Source organism: Sus scrofa, chromosome 9, assembly GCF_054392235.1.
Source record: "Sus scrofa isolate SSC_HxYL_T2T_F1_AM1 chromosome 9, Sscrofa_HxYL_maternal_Yorkshire_Landrace_v2.0, whole genome shotgun sequence".
In the NCBI taxonomy this organism is placed as follows: Eukaryota; Metazoa; Chordata; class Mammalia; order Artiodactyla; family Suidae; genus Sus; species Sus scrofa.
Window position 1 is genome coordinate 44,990,448 of NC_139391.1, and position 25,001 is coordinate 45,015,448.

The following is a 25,001-nucleotide window of genomic DNA, read 5'->3' on the forward strand; positions in this document are numbered from 1 at the left end:
ACATCAGCCCTGCCTGGACCACTATACAGTTGGGAGCAGGCACCGCTGAAACCCAGGATGTTGAGAGGTTTTGCCAGTGGTATCGGGCTGGGAATTGGCAATTCAGAGGGCCAGTTCTGACTTTACCATTGGTCTGAGGCGGTGTTTTCCCCTCTCAGGGCCTCAGTTTCCTGGCCTGGAGAGTTAAGAAGCTTGAACCTCTTGATCTTTAAGGCCCCTGGTGGAGCCAACTTTCCCTGAGTCTGTAATTCAAGCTCAAAATCTATAGAGACCGTCTTTTTTTGTTTGCTTTGTTTTGTTTTTTGCTTTTTAGGGCCACACTTGCGGCATAGAGAGGTTCCCAGGCTAGGGGTTGCATCAGAGCTATAGCTGCTGGCCTACACCGCAGCCACACCAGCTCAGGAGCTGAGCCACATCTGTGACCTACACCACAGCTCATGGCAACGCCGGATCTTTAACCCACTGAGCGAGGCCAGGGATCGAACCCACCTCCTCATGAATACCAGTCAGGCTTGTTAACCACTGAGCCATGACGGGAACTCCCAGAGACGGTTTTAAGCAGCAGACAGAGCTGGACCCTTACTCCCCCTGGCCGCCAGCGTGTCTCCACTTACCTCTCACGATAAGCTGGCGCTCCCTGCTCACGGTGGCCGCTGCGTTGCTGGCGATGCACGTGTAGTTGCCATTGTGCTTGAGGGAGACGCTGGAGATCTGCAGGGAGCTCATGAATTCCTTGCTCTCGATGGTCACGCCTGAGCCTGAGATGATCACCTGTCCGTCTTTCCTCCAGGTGATGCGGATGGGCATGTCCCCCGAAGACACCACGCAGGGGATGTAGAGCAGCTGGCCGATGGAGGCAGGCGGGAACTCGAAGGGCTGGATGAGAGGGGGCACTGGGAGGGCAAGGGGAAGTGCTGCTGTCAGGCCCCCACTTGCCCCAGCCCGGCCAGCGGCGCGTCCAGCCGCCTTGCCTTCCAGTCCCTCCCAATCCTGGGGTGGGCTGCGAATAAAGTTCCCTGGGCCTGTTCTTCTCTACATGTAGAATCTTAGGGTGCCCTGTCATTGTCCCCTGGCTCCCCTCCCCCAGCCCACCCAGGCCTGGATCACTGTTTGGTTCAGGGCCTGGGCTGGCCTGCGTTAATCATGACCTTCCGATCTGCCTTGGAACTTAAATGGTGATGCCTCGTGTTTTGGGACTCTTGTCCGCTTGCTGACACACTGCTCAGCTCTTACCCTGACTTCCCCACTGTTCCTCTGTGCTCACTGTCTCATCCCAGAGCTGCATCTCCCTGCTGTCTGGGGGCCTGGGATGGAGAGTGATGATGTGCCCCAGAGGCCGAGGCGGTCCTCCATGCACACCCTATAGCTGCTCATCTAAAGCCAGGGTGCTGTACCCTGGTCTCCTCCTGGTCCCATCACCCCTCCCAGCCCATTCCATTGCCATCACGTGTTAGGACACATGAGAGGAAGGTTGCACACTGGTAGTTTTAGCTGATTTATATACATGATCTTGCTGACTCCTCCCACCCATAATGAGTTTGTTCCCATTTCACAGATGCAAAAAACCGAGGTTCAGAGCAGAGAAGTAATTTGCCTTAGATCATCCAGCTTGTAAGAAGGGATGGTGGGATTTGAAACCTGATCTGTTCTTAAGTCCAAGCTCTCTTCCTTATGCTGCGTGGTTGCCTTTCTGAGAAATCCCCACACCCAACCGGACCAGAGATCTTTCTGTCTCATAACTGAGCGCCCCTAGGGTGGCAGGAAAGAGCAGACAGGGAAGGAGCCCTGTCGTCTGTGAGACAACCAGTGGCTTAGATTCCCCTGGCTGAGTATCCCCCACACAGCCCCCTCCCCTCAGGAATTCAGCCCTCCCCCTCCTACTGCCCACATCTCAGCCCCTTGGGGGAGGGGGTGCTGTCTGGAGCTGGAGCTGCAGAGGGAGGGATCCTCCTTTCTCAGCTCCGGCTAGAGCATCAGCCATTATCTTTATGATAACTCAATTAGGCCACGGTGACTTCCCCGGCAAGTGGGGGGGAGAAGAGAGAGAAGGAGACAGACAATTAGCTTAACAAGGACGAGCACCCAGTAGATGAGATCTCCTTTCTGCAGTCAAATAATTAAATTACAAGGCTGGCCACAGTCCTCCGGCCTTCTCCCAGGCACCAGCCCCACCCCTTCTTGGAAGCCTGCTACTCCCCCCACCCAGAGTGGCCACAGCGGGTGGTGGACCCTGAGGGGAAAAGGATGGGTGACATCATAAGCATGCTCAAGACTCTCCCTGCACCCCAAGGGTTTTCAGGGCTCTGTAGGGAGCTGTGCCTGAGAAGTGGCTAGGTGTGGACAGGCTGAAACCCTTGGCAGCCCCTTGGAAGTGACGTTTAGGAGGGCTATTGTCCCCATAACCTATGGGGTGGGAGCCATACTCCTCAGCAGGGCCCTTACCTGACCTTCTTAATGTCACCTCCCACCTCGCCCTTCACTCTGGCCCTGGGGGCGCATCAGTGCCCCAAGTATTCTGAGTGGTTTGCAGGGCCTTGGATATCTCAGACAGATTTCTCTGGAATCCTGACTCTAGCCATGGCTCAATGCTCATTGCTGAGATTTCCCAGAGAGTCCTCGTTGGATTCTGTGGCTGCTCCCATCTCCCCCTTTTTGGGTTCTTAGAGCAGACTGAGTTCTCTGGCCTCCTTGGACTTTTTTTTTTTTTTTTTTTTTTTTTTTTTTTTAACATAGTAAGCATTGTTTTATGAGACTTTTGTGTTTTGACTTCTAACATCGTAGATGAGCTTTGCTTGTACGTAACATTTTTTCTTAAAAATACTCTTTTCTTCTTTTCCATTTTGGTTTATTATAGGATATGGAATATAGTTCCCTGAGCCATATACAGTAGGATCTTATCGTTTATCCATCCTATATAGAATAGCCTACATCTGCTAACCCCAACCTCCCACTCCATCCCTCCTCCAAACCTCCCCCCCCCTTGGCAACCACAAGTCTGCTCTGTTCACTGTGCTCCTTAAATTTTTTTTTTTTTTTTTGGTCTTTTTACCTTTTTGCCTTCTTCTAGGGGCCGCTTCCCGGGGCATATGGAGGTTCCCAGGCTAGGGGTCTAATCGGAGCTGTAGCCACCGGCCTATGCCACAGCCACAGCAACATGGGATCCGAGCCACGTCTGTGACCTACACCACAACTCACGGCAACGCCAGATCCTTAACCCACTGAGCAAGGCCAGGGATCGAACCCGCAACCTCATGGTTCCTAGTCAGATTTGTTAACCACTGCGCCACGATGGGAACTCCTCCTTAAACTTTTTGATGGAATTATTGCAGAGACCCAGATTTTCAGTTTGTCTCCTTAGGCTTAGGAGAACCAGTTCTGGTCCAGTTTCCCTTCCCACAAAGGACCAAAGCTAGAGCCCAGCAGGCCTCATGGGAAACTCCTCTTCATCCTTTCAGATCCTGTTCTGGTACCACCTCCTCTGTGAAGCCTGCCCTCCTCCTGCACAGCCCTGCAGCCCCAGGTTCACACCTCGATCATAGCCCTTGATCAAGGCCCTTATCGTGGGTGTAACTATGTGCACGACCACCTTCCCTGTGTATCGGGGAGCTCCTGCAGGGCAGTAACTAGGACTAATTTACCTGGCAAATTGTGGGGGCCCAATAAACACTTGTCAGGTGAGCGAATGAATAAATATATGTCTCGATATCATTTCCTGGGTTGACCTCAGCGTTTACCTATGAGGTGGGCAAGAGGTAAGGGAGAGTGCAGGATGGGGGTTCATCTAGAAAAAGAAGGAGCTTGACCCTGTTCTTCAAGATGCTGTATTTATGCTACAGAACTATGGAGATGGGGGCGTCTGTCTTGGTTCTTCCCAGAGGTCAGGCCTTTGCCTATCCTAGCACCAGAGTAGGCTCCTTTGATTTAAGAGGCCCTGGGGAGACTCTTGGCAGTGACGGGGGCAGGAGGTGGGGTTGCAGAGGGGAATGTGAGCGGGCAAGGCCCTGGGAGGCCCTGCCTAGGCAGGAGAGGGTGGAGGGGGTGTGAGGTCTGGAGGGCCTTGTCCCAGGGGTGGATGGTCAATCACTACATTTCCACTGGGGACAGAACAGGTGCAGAACAAGTGGAGATTGAAATTAGGCTGGAGGATTTAGCTCAGGCAGGGGAGATGGTCTCTCTCAGTAAAGAAGGGATTTAGATAATGGAACAAGTTACTAAGGCAGGTTAATTCATTAATTAACTAATTCATCTAATATTTATGAACTGCCTGCTCTGTGAAGGCATTATGCTCCGTGTGGGCTGGGGAAAGTAGAAACATGCGTAAAATATGGATAGAACCTCCAGGAGCTTAGCAGGAGCTTAGCTCAGAAAGGTAAGACATTTCCCTCTGTGCTTATTGGACAAGCACCACCTGAATCGACAGATGCTGAACTCAGAACAGAGGGAGGTGTCATGTGGTTGGGTGACCGCAGCCGCATGGAGGAGGTGGCCTTTGGACTGAGAAGTAAAGGACACACATGCTTAAAAAAAAAAAATAAGGAGCGGAGTTCCCGTGGTGGTACAACGGGATCGGCAGCATCTTGGGAGCACTGGGATGCAGGTTCAATCCCTGGCCTGGCACAGTGAGTCAAGGAGCTGGTGGTGCTGCAGCTGAGGCTTAGGTCACAACTGTGGCTTGGATTGGATCCCTGGCCTGGGAACGCCATATGCTACAGGGAGGCCAAAAAAAGAAAAAAAAAAAAAAAAAAAAGGAGTGAGAGAGTGGGAAAAAGCTGAGCCAAGAGGCAGAGGCCAACCAGGGGTTGTCAGACATTCACCTGGGCTGGCCAGACAAAGCACTGCTGTCCTTTGAGAGGCAGGTGACCAGACAACCCCCAGAGGTCCAAGGCAGGCCCCTTGCTCCCCTCGCCCCTCCACCCTGCTGCAGTTTGATGGAGCAGGCATGGTTCAGTCTGGGGGACAAGCGTCCCCTTAGAAAATCCTTGGTGGGCATGGTAGAGGCCAGAACTGCTCACAGAATTCCTCGGCTCCAGGCTGGCATTCTGACAACCACGTAACTCCAGGCACCTGAGGACAGCCTGGAGGGAGAGGCCAGCCTAGGGATCCTGGCTCCCTCACAGTCTCACTGAGTACCTGTGTGCTTGGGAGGCTCTGAGAAGCAGGTGAGGGGCCCTGAGATGTGGCCTTGGGGCCACTCTCTGAACGGAGCCAGTGGTGTCTCTCCAGCGCTCAGAGTGGACACCTTGCGCGCATGTGTGGGTCCATTCCCACATCTAGGAAAGCAGTCCTCCGGAGGGGGTTCCGACCACCTCCTTGGGGGTGATAACCAGGGACCTCTTTGGGGTTGACAGCAGTCCATGAGGGCTCCCCCAGCCCCTGACTTGCAGCACACAGCCAGAATGGAGGGGGCACGGATGTCACGTCACTTGAGGATTTCTCTCTGGGAGCCCTGCTCTGGCGTTGTTATCTCTGGTGAGAGAGCCACGTGGTCAGCAGTGAGGGAGGCAGGGTTGGAACAAGACGCTGTGATGGCGAAGCGGCCAGAGGCTGGAGTGGCTGAGAAGGCACAGCGGACGTGGCAGGCCACGCAGTCTCTGGTCACCATAAAGCTGCTGGGGCCACTTGTTTGGGGGCGCTGTGCAGAGGAGGGCGTGCTGACCCCCAGCCCAGCCCATGAACACTTGAATGTGTCTCTCAGGCGCTCTCTTCCAGACTGAACCTTTTCCTTTATTGCACCTATTTAGGGGAGAATGGGCACCACACAAAGTTGGAGCATCTCTGCTTGTAGAGCACAGAGCCAGGGAAAAGAGTCTGTGACCCTGGAGCATCATGGGGAAGCTGCCTCCTTGCGGCCACGCTGCCTCTGCTCCCGGGCCTCAGCTTCCTCATCTGAGACATGGTGGAGCTGGACCAAGTAATCTCTAAGGCCTGATGGCCGTTTTCCGGCTGCAACAACTCTTAATATTTTAGGAATAATAGTACCTCAGGTTTTTTTTTTTTTTTTTTTTTTTTTTTTTTTTTTTTTTGTCTTTTTGCCATTTCTTGGGCCGCTCCAGCGGCATATGGAGGTTCCCAGGCTAGGGGTCTAATCAGAGCTATAGCCGCCAGCCTATGCTAGAGCCAGAGCAACACAGGATCCGAGCCGCGTCTGCGACTTACACCACAGCTCACGGCAACGCCAGATCGTTAACCCACTGAGCAAGGGCAGGGATCAAACCCGCAACCTCATGGTTCCTAGTCGGATTCGTTAACCACTGTGCCATGACGGGAACTCCTCAGGGTTTTTTTTTGTTTTTGTTTTTGTTTTGTTTTTTCTTTTTTTGGCTGAGCCCTTGGCACGCAGAGATTCCCAGGCTAGGGAGCAAACCCAAGCCCCAGCAGTGGCAACATCAAGTCCTTAACTTCTAGACCACTAGGGACCTCCTCACTTCAGTTTTCAGTTTTTTCCTTTCTTTTTAGGGCCACATTCACAGCATATGGAAGTTCCCAGGCTAGGGGTTGAATCAGAGCTGTAGGTGCAGGTCTACACCACAGCCACGCCGGATCCTTAATCCACTGAGCAAGGCTAGGGATTAAACCCGCACCGTCATGGATACTAGTCGGGTTCGTTACAGCTGAGCCACAATGGGAACTCCCATCACTTCGATTTTTTAAGGCACCCCCCCACCCCACTTCTCAGGAAGCCCTTCCCTGACCTCCCTATTTAAAATTGCAAACCACTCTCCCCTCGCCCGACACCCTGATCTCCACTCCCTATTTGACAGGAGGCACATTTTGCGGATTTCACAGATTTCACATGTTCACTCTTTCCCCACTAGAAAGTAAGCTCCCCAAGGGCAGGGGTTTTTGTCTGTCTTGAGCACAGCTGTGCTCACAGAATAGCGCCTGGGACATAGCGGGTACACAGTAAATGTCATGGAATGAAGAGATAGATGCTGCTGCTGCGTCCTCCTCCTCCTCCTCACTGCCAGCACCGCCAGCACCGCCAGCCCTGACTGTCCAGGAAGGAGGGTGCTCATGCCAATGCTCCTGGCTCCGTCCGCTGAGGAACAGGGCCGTTGGCAGCAGCTTCCTCGGCGCCCCCTCCCCCAGCACTTTGGGCAATCTGCCTCTATGGAACCTGTTGTGCCCCCTGAGGATTCTGGTGAGTTCTTTCCAAACCTCCACCTGTGCCAATGACAGGCATTTGGCCGGGGTGGGGGTGGGGGCAGGCGGGGGCGGGGCACGGCTCTCTCCTAAGCCCTGTGACTGCAGAAACCCCTGACTTACTCTCTAGGGTGGAAGGGGGCCTCCTGCGAGAGCTTCAAGCACAAGAGAGGGACTTGTTGAGCAGCAAGGGAAGAATGAGTGTGGGTGAGGGGTACGGCACTTGGGAGTGAGTGTGAGTGTGTGTGTGCTTGCGTGTGTGCATGCTCACACTCCTATTATCCCTTTGCTCTCCATAGGGACCTGGCACTCCCTCTGGGTCCTGGCCTTACTGAGCGTGCCCTTGATTTGGCTCTGGAGGCTCCGATGTGGGGATGGAGATGTTGCTCCCTGAACCAAAGCCAAGGAGCCCCAGTCGCAGCCCTGCCTTGTTAGATAATTAAACATTCAGCCTGCGTGCCCAGAGATGCTCTTATGCTACATTATTTTTCAGCTACAGGGGGCCCTAAAGACACAAAATCTAGGTTGGATCTCTGTGCCCTCCTCCTAGTATCATGCCAAGGGTCTCTCCAGATGCCCAGAGACGAGCACTCGCCTCCCCTGCAGCCCGGCTCTCCCGTGCCAGTCAGTGTCACGTGCACCCAAGCCCAGGCAGCCCTTGAAGTGAACTTGCTCCCTCTCCCCTCGGCCTCTCCTGCCTTGCCCAGTTGCCGCAGGCTCCCTTGGGCAATATTTTGCATGGTAGCACCTGCAGCCACCTTTTGTGGCTCAGAAATGTTGCTTCATAGGAGGATATGGACAGAGGGAACATTCATGTATATGCAACTGCTGGCAGCATGTGTGTGTGTGTGTGTGTGAAAGTGTGTCAGGCTAATGTGTGTCTCTCTGTTGCATGTGTAGGCATTCAATGCATACAGTGTGTACATGCATGTGGACTCAGGCACACAGAGGTCTCTGCACATGTGTGTACATGCATGCACACACGTGCCTGTTGTGTTCTGCTCTTTGCAGCTCAGTGTTTGAAAAATTCATCAGAAGACAAGCCATCCCAGAAGGAATGGAGTCAGCAGCAGTTTTGCCATCTCGTAGAGCTGCCTGGGTGTTTACCCCACCCTGCCTGCTCTTGGCACCAGAGAGATGGGGGTAGGACTTCCAATGGATTCCAAGCTTCCAGTGCCCTCTTCTGCCCCCACTCGCCCTTTCCTACACTCCGGGTCTCCGCTCTGATCCTCTGGGGGGGACACACGTCCTGGCCAGGTGGCAGGAGTGGCATGGAGAGTCCTGCCCTTGGGCCCTGTCCCTCTTTCCCCCAGAGCCAGGGCCCCTTTCCACGCCCAGGGGCACCTCCTCTCCCCTCCTCCTCGAGTAGCTCTTAGAACAGCACATCAGCTAATCAAGCAGCGTGCTCATAATCAGCTCTGATGGGTTCTTCTGCAAAAGTGCATTCTAATGAGGTGGGGAGAGGGAGTCTGCAAAGAGCGCGGATGATGGATTTGAGCTTGTGGATGGGCAGGGACACCAGGTCCCCGAGCCTCCAGACAAATGCTGCTTCTTGGTCTGGAGAGAAAGCAGGTGACCTTACTCCTTCTGGGGCTGGGTTTGCAGACCCTGAGGGCAGGGAAGGGGGCGTGTGTGCAGACCTGCCTGTACATCATACATACATATATGCCTTGCTTAGGGACGCCAGGCTCGAGCTGTGTGCTGGGAGACACACATGCCCAGTGCAGGGCGCGCACGCGCTCGCGCGCACACACGTCCCCTTCCCTCTCCCTGGGCTGGCAGACACTGTCGCTCAGCACAATCACAACAGGCCCAGTGAGTCGCTGAGACGGAATGCATCAGATTCAATTCATTAGGACTGATCGCTCCCTGAATGGGGCTGAATAATTGATGAGCAGAAGCAGCTTTCAGGATGTTCTGCGTACTCCGAGGCTCGCTGGAGCCCTGTTATTTTTTTTTTTTTCTTTAAGCCAACAAACCCGGCCAAATGCTCGCTGGTGCGGGCGGGCGAAGCGAGTAGAGCAGAGGTTAGATGTTTTAATATGTGATGTTTACACTGTAAACTCTCGGTCCACTGCTCATTACAGAAATGGATACGGGTGCCCCGTGATGCTGGCAGGGGAGGCAGGCTGGGGGTGTGGCCTGGGGGTTTTGAGGTTCCTGTTGATCCAAGGCCTATGGGCTGAGCAGAGGCTTTAGGCTGAAACGGGGGCCCAGGATGCCCCTCAGCCTGGCTGGGGTTTAGCAGCAGGGAGGCAGGGAGGCAGATGCTGTTAGGGTCTCCTCTCTCCGCCCCAGGCCCAAGATGGTCACAAAGGCAGCTCCTCCTCTAGTCTCAGGCTCTGAGCCAGGCTTCCCTGTAAGACACTCTAACCCAGACTGATGTCTCAGTTTCAGCTCAAGAAGCACTGTGGCAGGTGGTGGGTGCACAAGGGGGCACGTGCCACAGCCCCATTGCACCGAGGAGAGTGAGCCCGGGAGACAAGGAGCAAAGGAGCGAAGCCCTGACTGCACCGTTTGCAGCCACCTCCAGTGTCTCCAGCTGTTCTGACATCTCCACCCAGATGTCCTATCACTGCCGCACACTTGAAGGGGCCCAAGCCAGAGGCAGCATCTGTCTCCCCAAACCCCTCCTTCTCCCTGCCTCCCCTCTTCCTGGTCACAAGCCCTCCATGCCATCTTGCTTCAGGAGTCTGGGACCCCTGGGGGCCTTGCCCCTGTGCCAGCGCCCCTTGGCAGGCCCGGAGCCCTCTGCTTTCCCCTCCTTTCTCTTCCAGGCTTGTCTCCTCTCCAGGTTCATGTTGTTCCTTAGGATATGGAAGGGGCTTCCCTCCTTGCTGCCCTGGGGAGACACAATGCCCAGGTGACAGGGCCTCTGGCTCTGCAGGTAGGCAGACCAGGGAAAAAAAATTCTGATTCTGGATAACAATTTACTTAACTCTGTGCCCTAGCTTTCTGCCCTGGAAATGGGGGCCAAAATGGTAGTCATCTTAGCTAAGTGGGCAGGGGTGTGGTTAAAGGAAACAGAGCCCCCAGGGCAGTGACTGGGTATGGTGGGACCTCCACAGTGGCATCTGTCATATTAGTATAATGATCACAACCTGGCGCTGGAGACCAGGACAGTGGCCGGAGACCCAGCCCTTCTTCCTCCCACATGGAGCCCCAGGCTGTGGGAACCTCAGGTCACAGGGCACAGCCCTCTGCATGCCCTCCCAATGCTGGAGCCCACCCTGGCTCTTCGGAAAGGGACATCATCCCCTTTTTTGTGGCGGCAACCACTGACACAGTGACCTCCGCACCCCGGCTGCCTGGCTTTCGGTGACCTCTCTTCAGCCAGGCCCGGCAGGCCCCACCTCTCCGTTCTGTCCCCTGAGCAACCAGGCCATCCTGCTCTCACCCCGATCCAGGCCATCTCCAGGCCTGTCAGTTCCCAAGAGTGTATGTGGGAGGGAGCTTCAGAGCCCCACACAGCCCCTGAACCCAGAGGACATCTGTCATTCAGTCATGCATTCATTTATTGGCTCATTTACATGCATTCATTTGTTTACTCCACAGACCTTCACTGAATGGCTGCCATGTACCAGGCACTGTGTTGGATGCCCTGTGTTAGACCTCACCCAGGGGAGCGGGGAGGGCTTGGGAGGGAGGAAGTTTTCAGGCACCAGGCGGTACTTTCCAGGCCTCCAACTGCACTAGCAGGTGGAAGGTCCTTGCCAACCCTGTAAAAGCAGCCCGAGCTCCAGAAGGGAGCCAGGGCACCCAGCCTCCTCTGCTCCCAGCTCCCGCCCCATGCCCACTTCCTGCTCTCTGGCAGGCCCTGCTGAGTTCTGGGTGGCTCTACCCTGACACCAGGGGAACAATACGGCCACCACCTCCCGCCTGGGCCTCTTACCCCAGATGACCTGCCTCCTCTTTGTGTGTCACTGACTCCTCATGCCCCTGGGGTCCGTGCTGCCTTGACCTGCAGCCCACAGAAGGAACCCGGATGTGGAAGTACTCAAGGCCTTCTTGTGTCCCCTGCAATCTTCTACCCCATCCCCTTTTCTCCAAGCTCCAGGCCGGAGCCCTCTCTTCCTTAGCCTTCCACTCACTCAGGATTGCCTGCTGCTGCCAGAGCGGCTGGCCGGAGCGGGCCCGCCACCCTGGGTGACCAGGAAGGTTCTGGTTCGGGGTGGGAGTGGGGGGAGCCTACCTTTGACGGCCACGTGGACGCTCTGGCTGATGGAGAGCTGGGGCTGGATGAGGACGCTGCACAGATACTCCCCTTCGTCCATGCCCTTCTGCACGTCAGTCAGCTTGAGGGTTCCGTTCTCGAACACCACCTGGCGGTGGTTGTCGGGGAGCAGGAGGGCATCCTTGTACCACTTGATGGAGTAGTAGGGGTAGCCGATGACCCTGCAGTTGATAAGGGTGTCCCGCCCAGCAACGGCCGTGATGTTCCGCATGGCCCGGATGCTGGGGGGGCCTGGGCGGGAGGAGGAGAGGAGGGGCGAGGGTGTGGTTAGCCAGGGACAGCCAGGCGCTGCCCCACGATGCTCTTTCAAGTTGCTTGGCCTTGGAAACTCTTAGGGGATGGAAATTCAGCATGGGGGAGACAGATACTTTTTTTTTTTTTTTTCTAAACCAGGCTAAAGGCAGAGGCTGGAAGGGGGACACCCGTGGTCTCTCTAGGACTCATTGTTACCAGCTTCAAAGAGTTGCAGACAGACATGTTTCATTCATGCCTGGGGCAAGAATCCATTCCCCTCCTGGGATGGGCTAGAGGAGCACATGGAAGCCTTACTGAGAAGTGACAGTGATGGGGAGGGTGAGTCCTCATTCATGAGAAAATTAAGCTTTGGGGGTTAAAATGGAAATGTAGAGATTTTCTTATTTTCACTTGATTTGCTCATAATGGTCTTGTATCAAAAAGGGTCTGATACATGTGAACATTTAAAGGACAAGAGGAAGATCTTCACTGAATGAGCTGAGGATTTTCTTTCCATAGGTAAAGGGGTTTTGGGGCCCCTAAGAAGGGGCTATAAAAGAGGGGCTCTGATCACCCTGGTGGAGGGGAGGGAGGGTCGTCAGCCGGATGGATGGCCATGCGGGAGTTGTAAAGGGGCCACAGTGCAGGGAGAGTGCTGGAGCGGGTACACGAAACTCTGGGTTTCTGGCTCTCTCCCCAGTAGATGAGGGGCTGGACCAGGGCGTCTGCCATGACCCTGCAGCTGTGTTCCCTTCTAATTCAGAGAGGGCAGCGGGGGGGCCAAGCAGAGACCACATTTCTGATGCGGGGTTGGACACCTGCTGCAGGTGAATTGAGGGTGAACCCCACTCCCATCCCTGTTCCCATGGCAGCCACCAATGCCCACCGCCCCCACTCCTCTGCTCTTCTTCTGCTCTTGGGTCAGGGCGCAGTGGTGGGGTCAGATAAGGACTACTCTGACCCAACAGGGCTGTAAAGAGCTTCAGAGGAGCCTCTGTTCCCACCACAGCAACTTGGAGACCTGAGGCATGGGGATGGTCACCTTGGGGACTCCTTGTCCCACTCTTGGAGGTGCCTGTCTTGGGGCACCCCCACCCAGCCTGAGCCCCATACTCTTGATGGCTGGGGTCTTAGGGGGTAGCCAGGGGATGGTGGATTGAGAGAAGATGGTGCCCTGGTTTCTTATACTTCTTGGAGCATTTGGGGGTTGGCTCAGTGGGAGAACACTGGAATATGGCTTTGGTAGGCTGGGAATTCCCTGGTGGCCTAGTGGTTAAGAATCTGGCATTGTCATTGCTATAATGCAGGTTCGATCCCTGGCCCAGGAACTTCTGTATGCCAAGGGCACAGCCAAAAATTAAGAAAATTATATATATATATATATATATATATATATAAAACTACAGGAGTTCCTATTATGGCTCAGTGGGTTAAGAACCCAACATAGTATCTATGAGGATGTGAGTTCAATTCCTAGCCTCACTCAGTGAGTTAAGCATCCAGCATTGCTGCAAGCTGCGGTGTAGGTCGGCAGCTGCAGCTCCGATTTGACCCCTAGCTTGCAAGCCTACATATGCTGCAGATGCGGCTGTGAAAAAAAAAAAAAAAAAAGGAAAAAAAAAAAGGTAGGTTTGGCCTCACTGCCCCTTTCTTGTCCCCACCCTTGCAAGACCCTGGAGGGGCTGTAGAGGACAGTGGAGTGCTTAGTGTACCTGGGGCCAGAGAGACCGATGAGGAGGAATGGGGTGGGGGGGGGGGGGGACAGGGTTGTGGGAGGGGCAAAGGGGGGACGAGAATGCAAAGGGGGTGACCTGTACCAGACATACACACGCACACACAAGAATGGGTGATGGGACCTGGGGAGGGCAGGGCAAAGGGGAGAAAGGAGAGGGACCTCTACTAAAATCAAAATGACGATTAATAAGAAGTACTAATCACCACAAGAATAATGGTAACCACAGAGATGGCAAAGGAACTCAAAAGCCTATTCTGATATTTAAATGTAGACAGGCACCTCTTACGTTTATTCGCGCCTGATATTCAGCACTGCCCACCGAGTTCCGTGCGGTGCACCGGTACACGCCCCCGTCGCGGATCTGGGGCCCCGTGACATTCATGTGGCTGATGGTGGTGCCGTCGGACATGGTGTACTGGTTGGAGCGGTGGCTTCCGTCCCGCACGATGGGCTCGTCGTCCAGGGCCCAGGTGACAGTGGGAGGCGGGGCACCCTTGGCCGCGCACATCAGTGAGAACTGCTCCCCGGGGTTGACCACCTTCTCGCTGAAGGACGAGACGATGCGGGGCGTGCCGTCTGCAGGGAGTGAAGGGCCCCCTTCAGGGTCACCGAGTCATGGAGAGACTGCCCTCCCAGGCCACCCCACCTCGTCAGGGGGAGGAGGCAAAGCCGTAAGCATCGTAAAGAGCTTTCAAGTACACCAAACCCCTGTTCAGTGCCCGTTACTATCGCGGGTGAATGAAGATGCCTGGATTTGAATCCTCTCTCAACCACCTGTTAGCTTTGTGTCTCTAGGCAAGTTGTTTAACCTCTCTGAGTCCTTCCATCTCCCTCTGTGGGGGATGGAGATGATGGGGAATAATGACTATATCCTCCTACCGAGGATGTGCGGAGTGAATGAATTATTGCATTAAAGACACTTACAGAGTACTCTCTAAGTGCTTAATAAATGTTAGCTCCTCTCTCCTTTTCCCTTTCCACCTCTTTCTCCTCTCTTTGTCAATAAAGACATGGAATCTCAGAGGTTAACTATGTGTGGAACCAGGACCTGACTGGGCTGGACCTGCAGAATCCAGTTCTGGCTCTCATTCCAGCAGGAGGGGCGGGTGGTGGTTAGCAAAAGCTGTAGGCTGAGGCTTTAGGGGCAAGCTGCCCAAAGGCAGTGGTGGTGGTGGTGGTGGTGGTGGGGTCTGGGAGGGGGCTTAAGTCTTGGTCAAGGGAACAACCTTGGACAAGACAACCCCCAGGCCCCCACTTCCTCCATGGATCGTGGAGGCTGTCATTATGAATCCTGGCCACCCTTCCCCACAGGCTTGTTGTAAGGGATTGAAATAGGTGCTGAGTCTTGAAAATGTCAAACACCAACATGCACTAGTCTGTGTCGAGCTGATGCGTTTCATCACTGGGAGGAGAGACCAGGGGTGGGGCAGGGCGAGAAGATGGGAGGGCCTTTGGAGGGTGGTTTGCTGGGCGTGGGCATGGGCATGGGGTGAAGGATGAGGGCTAAGGTTCGATGGATGCCCAATTGCCATGTCCCACTTCCCAAGGAATGAGGAGCCAGGGGTTGTAAATGTGAAACCAATACCTGTGGGGTTTGCAGGGGTTTGGTGTCTTCATTACCACAGCGGAAAATCCTTGCGAGGAATAGCATCATGTAGGTTTTGGTTTTGGTTTGGGGAGCAGTAGAGGGGCTGGGGAACCACTTAATTTGTTGGAAGGGATAGGGCTTCTGCTAACCCCCATCTCTGTGCTGATAAGAAAAAAGTGCCCTCTGTATGGTCACAGGCTGGTGTGGGTTCATGGCTGGGTAAGTGGAGTACAAGTTGGATTTCCATCCTCATCCGCTTAGTTGGGCACCTTGTGCTGTGAACAACCTAAACGACCATACTCAGAGGTGCTGGGGGAGGGACCTAGGGGAGTGGCAGCTTTAAAGGGAGAGAGAGGCAGGCAGAAGCCCAGGTCTGTGGTAAGATATGGCCTGGTGTGAAAAGACCTCAGTCAGGGAGCGGATTCAAGAGTCTAGAGGTTCCTGGCACCCTTTTAGGGCCTCTGGGAGACCCTAAAGAGAACCCTTTTAAGAGTGACGTTCTAGTAATTTCGGAGAGCAGTAGAGGATGATGGTTAAGAGACCTGAGTTCAAACCCAGTTCCTTGGCAGAGCTGTGTGGCCTTGGGCAAATGAGCGGAGCCTCAGTTTCCTCAACTGCAAAATAGGTCATGTTAAAAATTATCTTGGAGTTCCCGTCGTGGCGCAGTGGTTAACGAATCCGACTAGGAACCATGAGGTTGCGGGTTCGGTCCCTGCCCTTGCTCAGTGGGTTAACGATCTGGCGTTGCCGTGAGCTGTGGTGTAGGTTGCAGACGCGGCTCGGATCCTGAGTTGCTGTGGCTTTGGCGTAGGCCGGTGGCTACAGCTCCGATTCAACCCCTAGCCTGGGAACCTCCATATGCCGCGGGAGCGGCCCAAGAAATAGCAACAACAACAACAACAAAACAACAACAACAACAAAAAGACAAAAAGACAAAAAAAAAAAAAAATTATCTTGACCCCGGGGCCTTGGGAGGAGCTGCCTGGCATGTAGCAAGCACTGGATGAGTGACTCCTGTCTGGAGGGCAGGAGGGAGTGGGGGGGGGGAAGGGCATATCCTGGCCAGGCGGTGGGAGTCCTGGCCCCGCCTGGCAACCCCAGCTCACCCTCAAGCACGATGATGGCGAAGTCCTGGGCGGTCTGGGCCTTGCGGCTGGCAAAGCACTGGTAGGCCCCGGAGTGGCTCTTCTGGGCCGAGGTGATGAGCAGGGTCTCGTTGCTGAGCCCGCGGATGGAGATGGCCTCGCCGGGCAGCACCAGCTCGGTGTTGCGGTACCAGCGGATGGTGAACTCTGGGGAGCCCATCAGGGTGCAGGAGAGGATGACCGTGCTGCCGATGCCGGTCTTCAGCTTCTTTGGTGTTAGGGTCACGTGAAGGGGGTCTGGGCCAGGCCAGGCCGGGGAGAGGCAGGGTGCAACAGGGAGGAAAAGAAAGGAAAAAGGACGGACTGTGAGCAGAGTGTGGCGGCGGGTGGGCTACGGTCACAGAAGGCCCAGGGATCAGGAGGTCCTGGTTCTGTCTACAAGACTCCTTGGAGGGGGGCAGGGGATGGAGAGGAGAGAATGTCTTTCTCTAGGCCTGTTTCCTCCTCCGTTAAATGGTAGGGCAGGAGCTCCCGTTGCGGCACAGTGGAAATGAATCTGCCTAGGAACCATGAGGTTGTGAGTTCAATTCCTGGCCTCACTCAGTGGGTTAAGGATCCAGCATTGCCGTGAGCTGTGGTGTAGGTTGCAGACATGGCTTGGATCTGGCGTGGCTGTGGCTGTGGCTGTGGCCAGCAGCTGTTGCTCCGATTAGACTCCTAGCCTGGGAACCTCCATATGTCACAGGTGTGGCCCTAAAAAGCAAAAAAAAAAAAAAAAAAAAAAAAAAAAAGAAAAGTCTACAGGGGCGCCTGCTGTGGCGCAATGGGATCATGGCACAGTGGGTTAAGGATCTGGCATTGCTGCCGCTGCTGCTTAGATTACAACTGTAGCTCGGATATGACCCCTGGCCTGGGAGCTCCATGTGCTTCAGCGCAGCCAAAAATGGAAAAAAAAAAAAAAAAAAAAAAAAAGAGGTAGGGTCAGGCCAAGACATGTCTCTGCCCTGGTTGCTCTGATGGCTTGTCCTTTCCTGATGTGGACCCCTTCCTCCCTGGCTGGAAAGCTCCCTTTCGCTCATGAGGAGGAGGGAGCTTGGCTGGCTCATTGTCTTCGCTGTCACCCACCGTGGAAACTAGGGAGGCTCCTGTGGCCCAGCCACCTGTCTCTGGTACTTATACAGATAACCAGTCGCTACCTCCTTCTGGTTGATGCCCTGCCCTTCATCCCCACAGCCCCTGGCCCGGACCCTCATGGTACCCGCTTCCCTGTCTCCCTCTCCTCTTTGGGCCTCCATGCTGCAGCCAGACACGTCCCTGCTCAGAACTTCCACAGCTCCCAAAAAGTCAGCATGGCCTTCAAGGCCATCAAGACCCTTGGGGATCTGGCCCCCTTCTCAGCTCTGCAGTCTCTAGAGCAGCGGCCTGCCTGTGGTTCCTGCACACCCATTAGAGTGCTCTTTGCCCACTTTGCCCACTTCTCACTCCTCCTTCACACTGAACTCAGATGTCCTCTCTTCCAGGAAGCCTTCCTGGATACCACCGCCCTCCAGGCTGGGTTAAGGATCCCTCCTCTGGGGCTCCCTGTGCACAACTAACACCGCACTCAGCACACAGTCTTCTAATCACCACTTTGTTTCTCTCTCTCCCTCTGGACTGTGAGTCACTTGAAAGCACGGCAGTGTCTCTCATCTTTAGATCCCAATACTCTCTGAGTCATGTTTATTGATTGACTGGCTGGTTTCTTACCAGCCCTAAGCTGGCCCCCCTCCCCTGATCTCCGTGAGTTAGGGGTTCTGTGTAGAAGCTCCTAGGGCCCTCAGGGAGGGAGCCTGCAGGAGAGGGGGCACGGCAGGCCGTCCGGGTGGGCGCAGTCAAAGCACCCACGAGCCTGCTCACACTCTCCTTGCCTGCTCCCAGAGCCTCTGTCAGCGCACTGTGACACAGGTGGCCTCCTGCTTGTCCCAGTCATAGGTCATGGCTCCCAGGGCCCTGCCAGCCAGCTGCCCTCTCCTCACTGCCCCTGCTCAGGCTCCATGGCAGGATGCAGGTGGGGCTTGGTGGCAGAGTGAGGGGAGTATGACCAGCAACGCTTTCCCCTCCCTCCATGAACCTGGCAGAGAGGGGCCGTCAGAGAGGATGGAAGACCGAGAGAAGCCATGGCACTCCCCCTTGAACCTGGACACCCAGCCCGGCCCTGCTGGGAGGGTGGGGAGCTGCGTCTCCAAGGAGAACGGGGTGTACCCTGTGTACCTGGGGCGGGGGTGGGGGGAGTGCGCACAGCTATCAGCCGTCACTGACTGTGTGTCTGCTGCATGCTCTGGGATGAGCATGTTACATGGAGGAATGTGTGTATCTGTGAATGTGCGTGGGCACCATGTCTGTGTGCACGCCGTGCACGAGGAGGAGTCATGTGCACGTTCAATACAGCTGCCTGTGCGCGCGCGCGGGTGCATAAACCCACCTGGCTGCCTGTACTGAGTCACGAGAGGTGAACACCTCATTACTTAGAGTTAGGTTTGCTACTTTTCCAAGGATGTAGGGGTATGTGCCCCCCTGACCTGTTCCCTGAAACAGTGTGTGTATGAATGTTTATGTGTGTGTGTGTGTAGTGGGAGGCAAGGAAGGGGGGGTGAAGGAAATATTAGATTAAACAATTTTGGACAGTTCTCTGGGCAAGAAGTGGGTACCCATCCTGGTCCTTCTATCTGCTACTGTGTGGTCCAGGGCTTGTATGTGTGAGAGGCCCCTGCCCACAGGCTTCCAGCATTTTAACCCAAGCCTTTGTATCACGAACTATTGCTCTCAGGGGATTTCTTGGGGCTCTTTCTGTGCTTCCAGCTTCAGAGTAAACTGTGAAGGACTGTCAGCGCCCCCTTGCCTGTCGGGGGAGAGGCTGGACCCATATGTAGGCTGAAGGCGATGGGACACCAGAAGGCCATCCCAGGAGGGATTGGGCTCTGGGTGCTTCTCTGGTGCCCCCTCCCCGAGGGTCCACAGCCCTGCAGCTCCATGCTCATGTGGTGAGCCTGGAGAAGAGCATCTCTGGTCAGTCTTAACAGCAGAGGGACTGTTTCTTTAGGATGAGGGTGTGATCACTCTGGACCCCCTCTTCCTGCTGCCCAGGTCAAGTCCTTCATGACCTCTTCAGGCACAAAGTTCAGGGACTTGGGCAACTGCTATCCCACAGGACTGCGATCCCACAAGGGTCTCCAAACCTCAGCCCCACTGCTGCCAATACCTTTCCTGCTGCCTCAAGAGCAGGGAACTTGAGGGAGGGATGGAAGTGGGTGTGGCTGGGGACAAAGGATGCTCCCAGGGCTCAGGAAGCCCCCTCCAAGGTTCTCTCTCTGGCTTCAGTCCCCCTGCCTCAACTTCCCTGCTCTTCTGGGGACCCAGCAGCAGCAGCAGCAGCAGCAGGGGACAGAGGAGGCCTCCTGCTCTCCACGCATGCTCCCTGGACCCTGGGGCTCTGGGATGGGGGAGGAACAGGAAGGACCAGAGTTAATGCCCATCTGGCAGGTCCTGGACAGGCTGCCTTGGTTGTTTACCCCCAGTGTCCTCTCTGATCAATCAGTACCCCTATCAATTATTGTTAAATATTCTGAACGTCGCCTTTGATGGGTTCCTAGGTCCTCTGATGGATTAATATCAGCATTGTTTCCTCCAGCACAGACACCGCCTCTTCCCAATAAGCTGAGAAGCCCCATGAGCTTATCACATCATCATCATCATCCCTTATGACCTCTGTGACCTTTGGGAGGTGGGAGGGCCAGGGTTATCATCCCCTTTGACAGAAAAGGGCATGGAGGTGATGCTCGTGGTTATATGATTTCCCCCAAGTCAGTTACCACCATGATGTCAGAACCTAAAGGCAGGTTTCTGATTCCAAATCCAGTGCTTTTCCCAGGACACCAATCTGTCTTCCCCTGGTCGACCCCAGATGATCCCCTGGAGCCGGCCAGGGACATGTGCAGCTGCACCCATGTCCTCCCCATCACACGCAGTGCTCTCAAGGGTCCTCAGCTGGAAGAGGTGCTCCCCGACTCACCGATGACCGTGAGGGTGCCTGTGGCCTCTGCCGAGCCGAAGGTGTTGGTGACTTCACAAATGTAGGTGCCGCTGTCCTCGGTCCGCAGGTCACTGATGGTCAGCCCTGTGATGCGCTTGGTCCAGCGGCTGTCAGCCGGGAGGGGTCGGCCATCCTTGAGCCAGCGGATGGCAGGGATGGGGTAGCCGGAGGCGGTGCAGGGCAGCTCCACGGTGTGGCCGGCCCACACTTCCTGGGAGTGGAAGCCGTCCAGGATGGTGGGGATTGATTCGGCAGGGTCTGGAAGGCAGAGAGAGTGAGTAGCCCTGGGTTTAGGGGTTTGGGGTTGGGGCTGGGAAGGCAGACACCCAGAACTTGCTGCTCACTGGTGCCCAGAATGAGTGATACCCAGGTGAGAGGGCTCACTGTATCTCCTTGTGCCCCAGGCTCTGGCCCAAACTCTCCTGCTCAGGTCAGATGGAGGCCCTGAGTATGGCTGGGGGAGGAGAGGATGCGGCGGGCAGGCTAGGCTAGAATGACAGACAGACAGACAGAGGGAAAGGGGGAAACAGCAAGGGGCCCAGGAAGGGAGAGACTTTCCTACAAACAGCGCTTGTGATGTGAGAAGCAGGACATCTGGGGGTTGTGATTCTGGTTAGTCTTGGTCTGGGTCTCAGACTGGAGCAGAGGCTCCCACCAAGGATGAGCAGCCCTGTCTGGTCCTGTCTCCTCCCACTATGGTCTGGGTAGGTTCAGAGGAGGCGGGGCATTTCCACAGGGGCCAAGAAGATTCAGGAGTTAAGCCTTCTGCAGAACACACTTGCCACCCCCAACATGCTCTCTTGCTCTTTTTTTCTTTTTCTTTTTTTCTTTTTAGGGCCCACGTGTGGCCTCTGGAAGTTCCCAGGCTAGGGGTCGAATTGGAGCTGTACCCGCTGGCCTACGCCACAGCCATAGCAATGTGGGATCCGAGCAGCATCTGTGACCTACACCACAGCTCATGGCAAGGCCGGATCCTTAACCCACTGAGTGGGGCCAAGGATTGAACCTGTGTCCTCATGGATACTAGTCAGATTCGTTACCGCTGCACCACAACAGGAACTCCGGTGCTCTCTCTTTTGCATTCTCAAACCAAGAGAAAGCTGTGACTGGGAGGCCTGTGGCCCTGCACTGCAGAAAACCTGGGAGGATTCTGTGTGCGATGCCATTTCTTGGTGGTGTTCAGTCTAGTTCTCACCCTAAAAGCCTCTCTGGGTTTTCTGCCCACTGAGGAATTTCCCCTGATGTGAAACCTCTGCAGGCTCCCTTGATAGACATGCTACAACCCACATTTCTTCTCCTGACTTCAGTGATCTATGATCTCACCTGGCCAGGTCCTTGGCCTGGCCTGCCTCCCACACCTTCTGATCTAACCAGGTCCCCATGCGTGGCACCCTGTTATCATATCGTCTTCCACCTGGGTGCCCTGCCAGCCCCCTCTGCTCGGCCAGCTCCTACTGATCTTTCATAAACCAGCCTCAACATCACCCCTTCTGGACGTCTCCCCCAGGCCACTCACACTGGACTCCCATCAAGTATTCTTCCTTTTTCATTTTATTTTCAAGCCATCTTTTCTTTTGAAAGAAAAAAAAAATTCCAAGTGCAACATATGCACCTGGCAAAACTTCAGAAAATAGAGAAGAGCATACAGGGGAAAGGGAGTCCCCTCACTCCTGCGCCCAGCCACCCCATGTCCTTCCTAGAGGCAACCACTGTGGCCACTGACCCCACGGCCCTTGCCATCAGCCCTTAGCACCAGGCATCAGGCTGTGCACCTGTCTTCCCTGGAAGACCAAGGCAGCATGGATCCACTGTGGTTTCTCCCATGCCTGGCACAGAACAGGGCTGCTGAACCCTACAAGTCTGAGGGAAGGTGAACGGGGACACACGGGCAAAGGGTGGACCAGTGGTCTGCCTCTTCTGCATGACACAACTGTGTAGGTTTAAGGACAACTCACCTAGGGACCTTGGAGGGCACCACAGGCGAGGATCCTGAGACCAGAGAGGTGCAGTGACCCACCCAGGATCACACTGCAAAGCCAAGATCCAAAACCAGTAAATGGGTCTGGGATAGAATAATCTAATACCCAATGCGGCTCCAGAGTGAGTGGCAGGAGCACAGACACCCTTCTGGCTCCCCCTTGAGTCATAGGACATTTCCTCTGCCCTCAGCTCATCCCCCTTAGAGAGGGGCTGGGCTGGGAATGTTCCTCCCAGGAGAGACTTTCTAGAAGGCTCTCTGCTCCTTTCCCACCATCAGTGGCTTTTCACCAGGAAGCTGGCCCTGGGAATCAGGAGACTCAGGTGCACCTCGGCCTGGGCCACTGCTAAGCTGTGCGACCTTGGCTGAGTCTTCTGACCTCCCAGAGCCCGAGTTTTCTGTCTGCACAGGGAGGTGATACCACTGCCTCCAGATCTCAGAAGGCTGCTGTGGGCAACAAAGCAAAATGTGTGTCAAAGAGCTTGACGGACGCGACAGCCCCACGCAGATGTGCCGGGCGATTACTATTCCACAGCCGCCTGCCCTGCCTCCCCGCCAGCTTCGGCGGCCTCTTCCCCCCACAACCCCGTGGGAATGGCTGGGATAAACAAACCCGGTGCCAGGGAAGAATTACTCAATGTGACACTTAATTGATGCAAAATACACAAATTCCGTGGCACACCGCAGAATTTACAAGCGGAGGGGCTGACGGGGCGGCGGAGGAAGGGGCGGGGGGAGGGAATTAATCACCGAGTCTCAGGCGTGAAATTAAATTCTGAGGGAAAGAAACCTCTTTCATTACTCCGGAGCAGAAGGAAAATGCTGTGGCGTGTACAGCGACAGCCTGGGGGGATCGGGGGCTCCCGGGGCCAGTGCCAGGCTGGGGGGACAGATGGCCCAGCCCTGAGAAATCTTGGAGGGTCCACTAGGGCTGGGGGGCAGTCAGGGTGCCCCGGGGAGGGGGTGCTGCCGGGACCTCCCCCAGCTGGCTGAACAGCACTGCCCTGGCTTCTGCCCCTGGCTCGGCGCTCTGAGCTGAGGAACTCTGGGCTAGTCTCTCAGCCTCTCTGGTCACTGGTTCCCTCCATGATAAATGCCAACAACAGGGCCTATTGCACAGAGTTAATGCCCGTGAAAGCACTTAGGAAACTCCAAAAAGCACCTCGATGTGTAGACTGCTTATTAGGTTGTATTTTAGGGGGCTCAGACTTTTCTTGCAACCGCCTACCTTGGACAATGCAGAAAGTCGCTCCCTGCCCCCACCTTGGAAATGTCGTGGGAATAACAAGGCAGGGACAAGAGAACGGCAACCACTATGACCATGACAAAGGCTGCAGTTACCTGCGCCTGAGTGCTTCCTCTGTGGTCAGCCCCATGTTAAGCCTTCTACATGCAGCATCCTATTTAATTCTCACAGTCACCCCGAGGAGGACATGCTGTCTCTCCCATTTTACAGACATGGAAGCTGAGGTTTGGAGAATTACTGATTTTATGCCAGGTTGTACTGCTAGTGAGTGGTGGAGCTAAGACTGAAACCTTGGCCTGATTCTTAAGGCCTTTTCCTGTACATCTCGCTCCACCCCCAGCCGCTTCCCTCCCTCTTACTTAAATACCTGGTGAGGACTGAAATAAACCACAGGTGTGGGTCCTGCCCGCATCCAATGATCGTCTACAAGGCGCTACCAGGGGCTCATTCTGTTCCCTCCGCTTGCCTTTGGGTCTGGGGAGAGGGGCAGCCGTCCCTTGAGGCTGTGCTGGGCTCGGACCCCCTCAGCCACCAGGTGCCTTGGCAGGGCCTAGAACTGCCAGGAAACCTGGCTGCATCCCCCCATCCCCAATGCCAGGGGCTGGCCTGGAGCTGAGGGATGACGCCCTTCCTGGCCACCGGCCCCCAATCTTGCAGGGTTCTGGGGATTAAGGAGTAAAACATCTCAGCTGAAAGCCGGCTCAGGACTGACCCCCACGCTTGACTCTGGGAGCGGATCTGAAATGTGAGGCTGGGGGCTCATGCCTGAGCCCCCCTGATGTGAATTTCCCTCTGCATTGCCTGGCTAGAGTATCCATTGCATTTTTGTCGAGACAAGCAGCTTGCAGATCCCCTTGTCACGTCCCATCACATCAGGGCCCGCGTCACTCCTGGGGCCCCTTTCCTCGGCTCCCTGTCGCTCTCTCCGTCTCTCTCTAGATCCCTTTCACCCCGTCACTGTCATCTTCTCTGTCCTTGTCTTTCTGTTAGGCTTCTGTTTTTCTTTGTCCTCTGTCTTTCTCTCGCTGTGCCCATGCATCTCCCCTTTTGTCTGCCTGGGTGCCTCCCTGTCTTTGTTTCTCTGTTTCTCTGTTTGGGCTTTAGCTCTGAGTCTTTGGGTAGCATCTCCCATTCTCTCCCTGCTTCCCTCATCCCATCCACAGCAGGGGGGCCATGAGAGCAGAAGGAGAAGAGCTGGCATAGCCTCTAGTTTAAAGAGTGTCTTTTTTGAGGAGTTCCCGGGTGGCTCAGCAGGTTGAGAATCTAGGATTGTCACTATTGTGGCATGGGCTCAATCCCTGGCTCTGGAATTTCTGCACACCGTGGGCATTGCCCCCACCCCCCAAAAAGAAGAAGGTGTCTTTTTTTAGTGACTCCTGCCTATTCCCTCCAAAAGCTGAGATAAGATAAGGATGAAAGCACTAACTAGTCACGCAGGGGAAAGGAGCAGATCTTCAGGAGGGGTGGTGGTGGTTCCATGCCTTTTCCAAGCTGTATGAGAGGCATGCAAATAAGATGCAAAACACCATACAAACAAGTGCCTATAATTTGGAAGGGAACCACTGACACATTTGGAAACCGGGCTACCACATTGCCAAGTCTAGCCACAAAGATGGGGCCACACAGTGCAGCCCCACCTCCTCCCCTCACAACAGTGCAGCTTCCCTCGGCATTGGTTAATTCCACAAA

The 25,001-nt window shown here is 55.0% G+C and overlaps 1 protein-coding gene across 4 annotated transcripts in view; it reads right to left on the reverse strand.

The window, feature by feature from the left end:
- DSCAML1 (DS cell adhesion molecule like 1) overlaps positions 1 to 25,001 on the reverse strand; it is a 361,955-nt gene that overhangs the window by 77,039 nt on the left and 259,915 nt on the right. For 3 of the 4 annotated variants that reach the window (XR_014815394.1, XM_021062901.2, XM_084976245.1), the window contains exons 5-9: positions 20,068 to 20,346; positions 16,041 to 16,316; positions 13,626 to 13,922; positions 11,336 to 11,608; positions 615 to 893 (exon numbers count right to left, since the gene is read on the reverse strand). Coding sequence is in view for 3 of the 4 variants with exons in the window: in XM_021062901.2 (XP_020918560.2) it covers positions 615 to 893; positions 11,336 to 11,608; positions 13,626 to 13,922; positions 16,041 to 16,316; positions 20,068 to 20,346 (1,404 nt within the window). In the remaining variant the exon portion in view is untranslated. The remainder of the gene's footprint in view (positions 1 to 614; positions 894 to 11,335; positions 11,609 to 13,625; positions 13,923 to 16,040; positions 16,317 to 20,067; positions 20,347 to 25,001) is intronic. The other variant, XM_084976244.1, reaches the window with a different exon arrangement.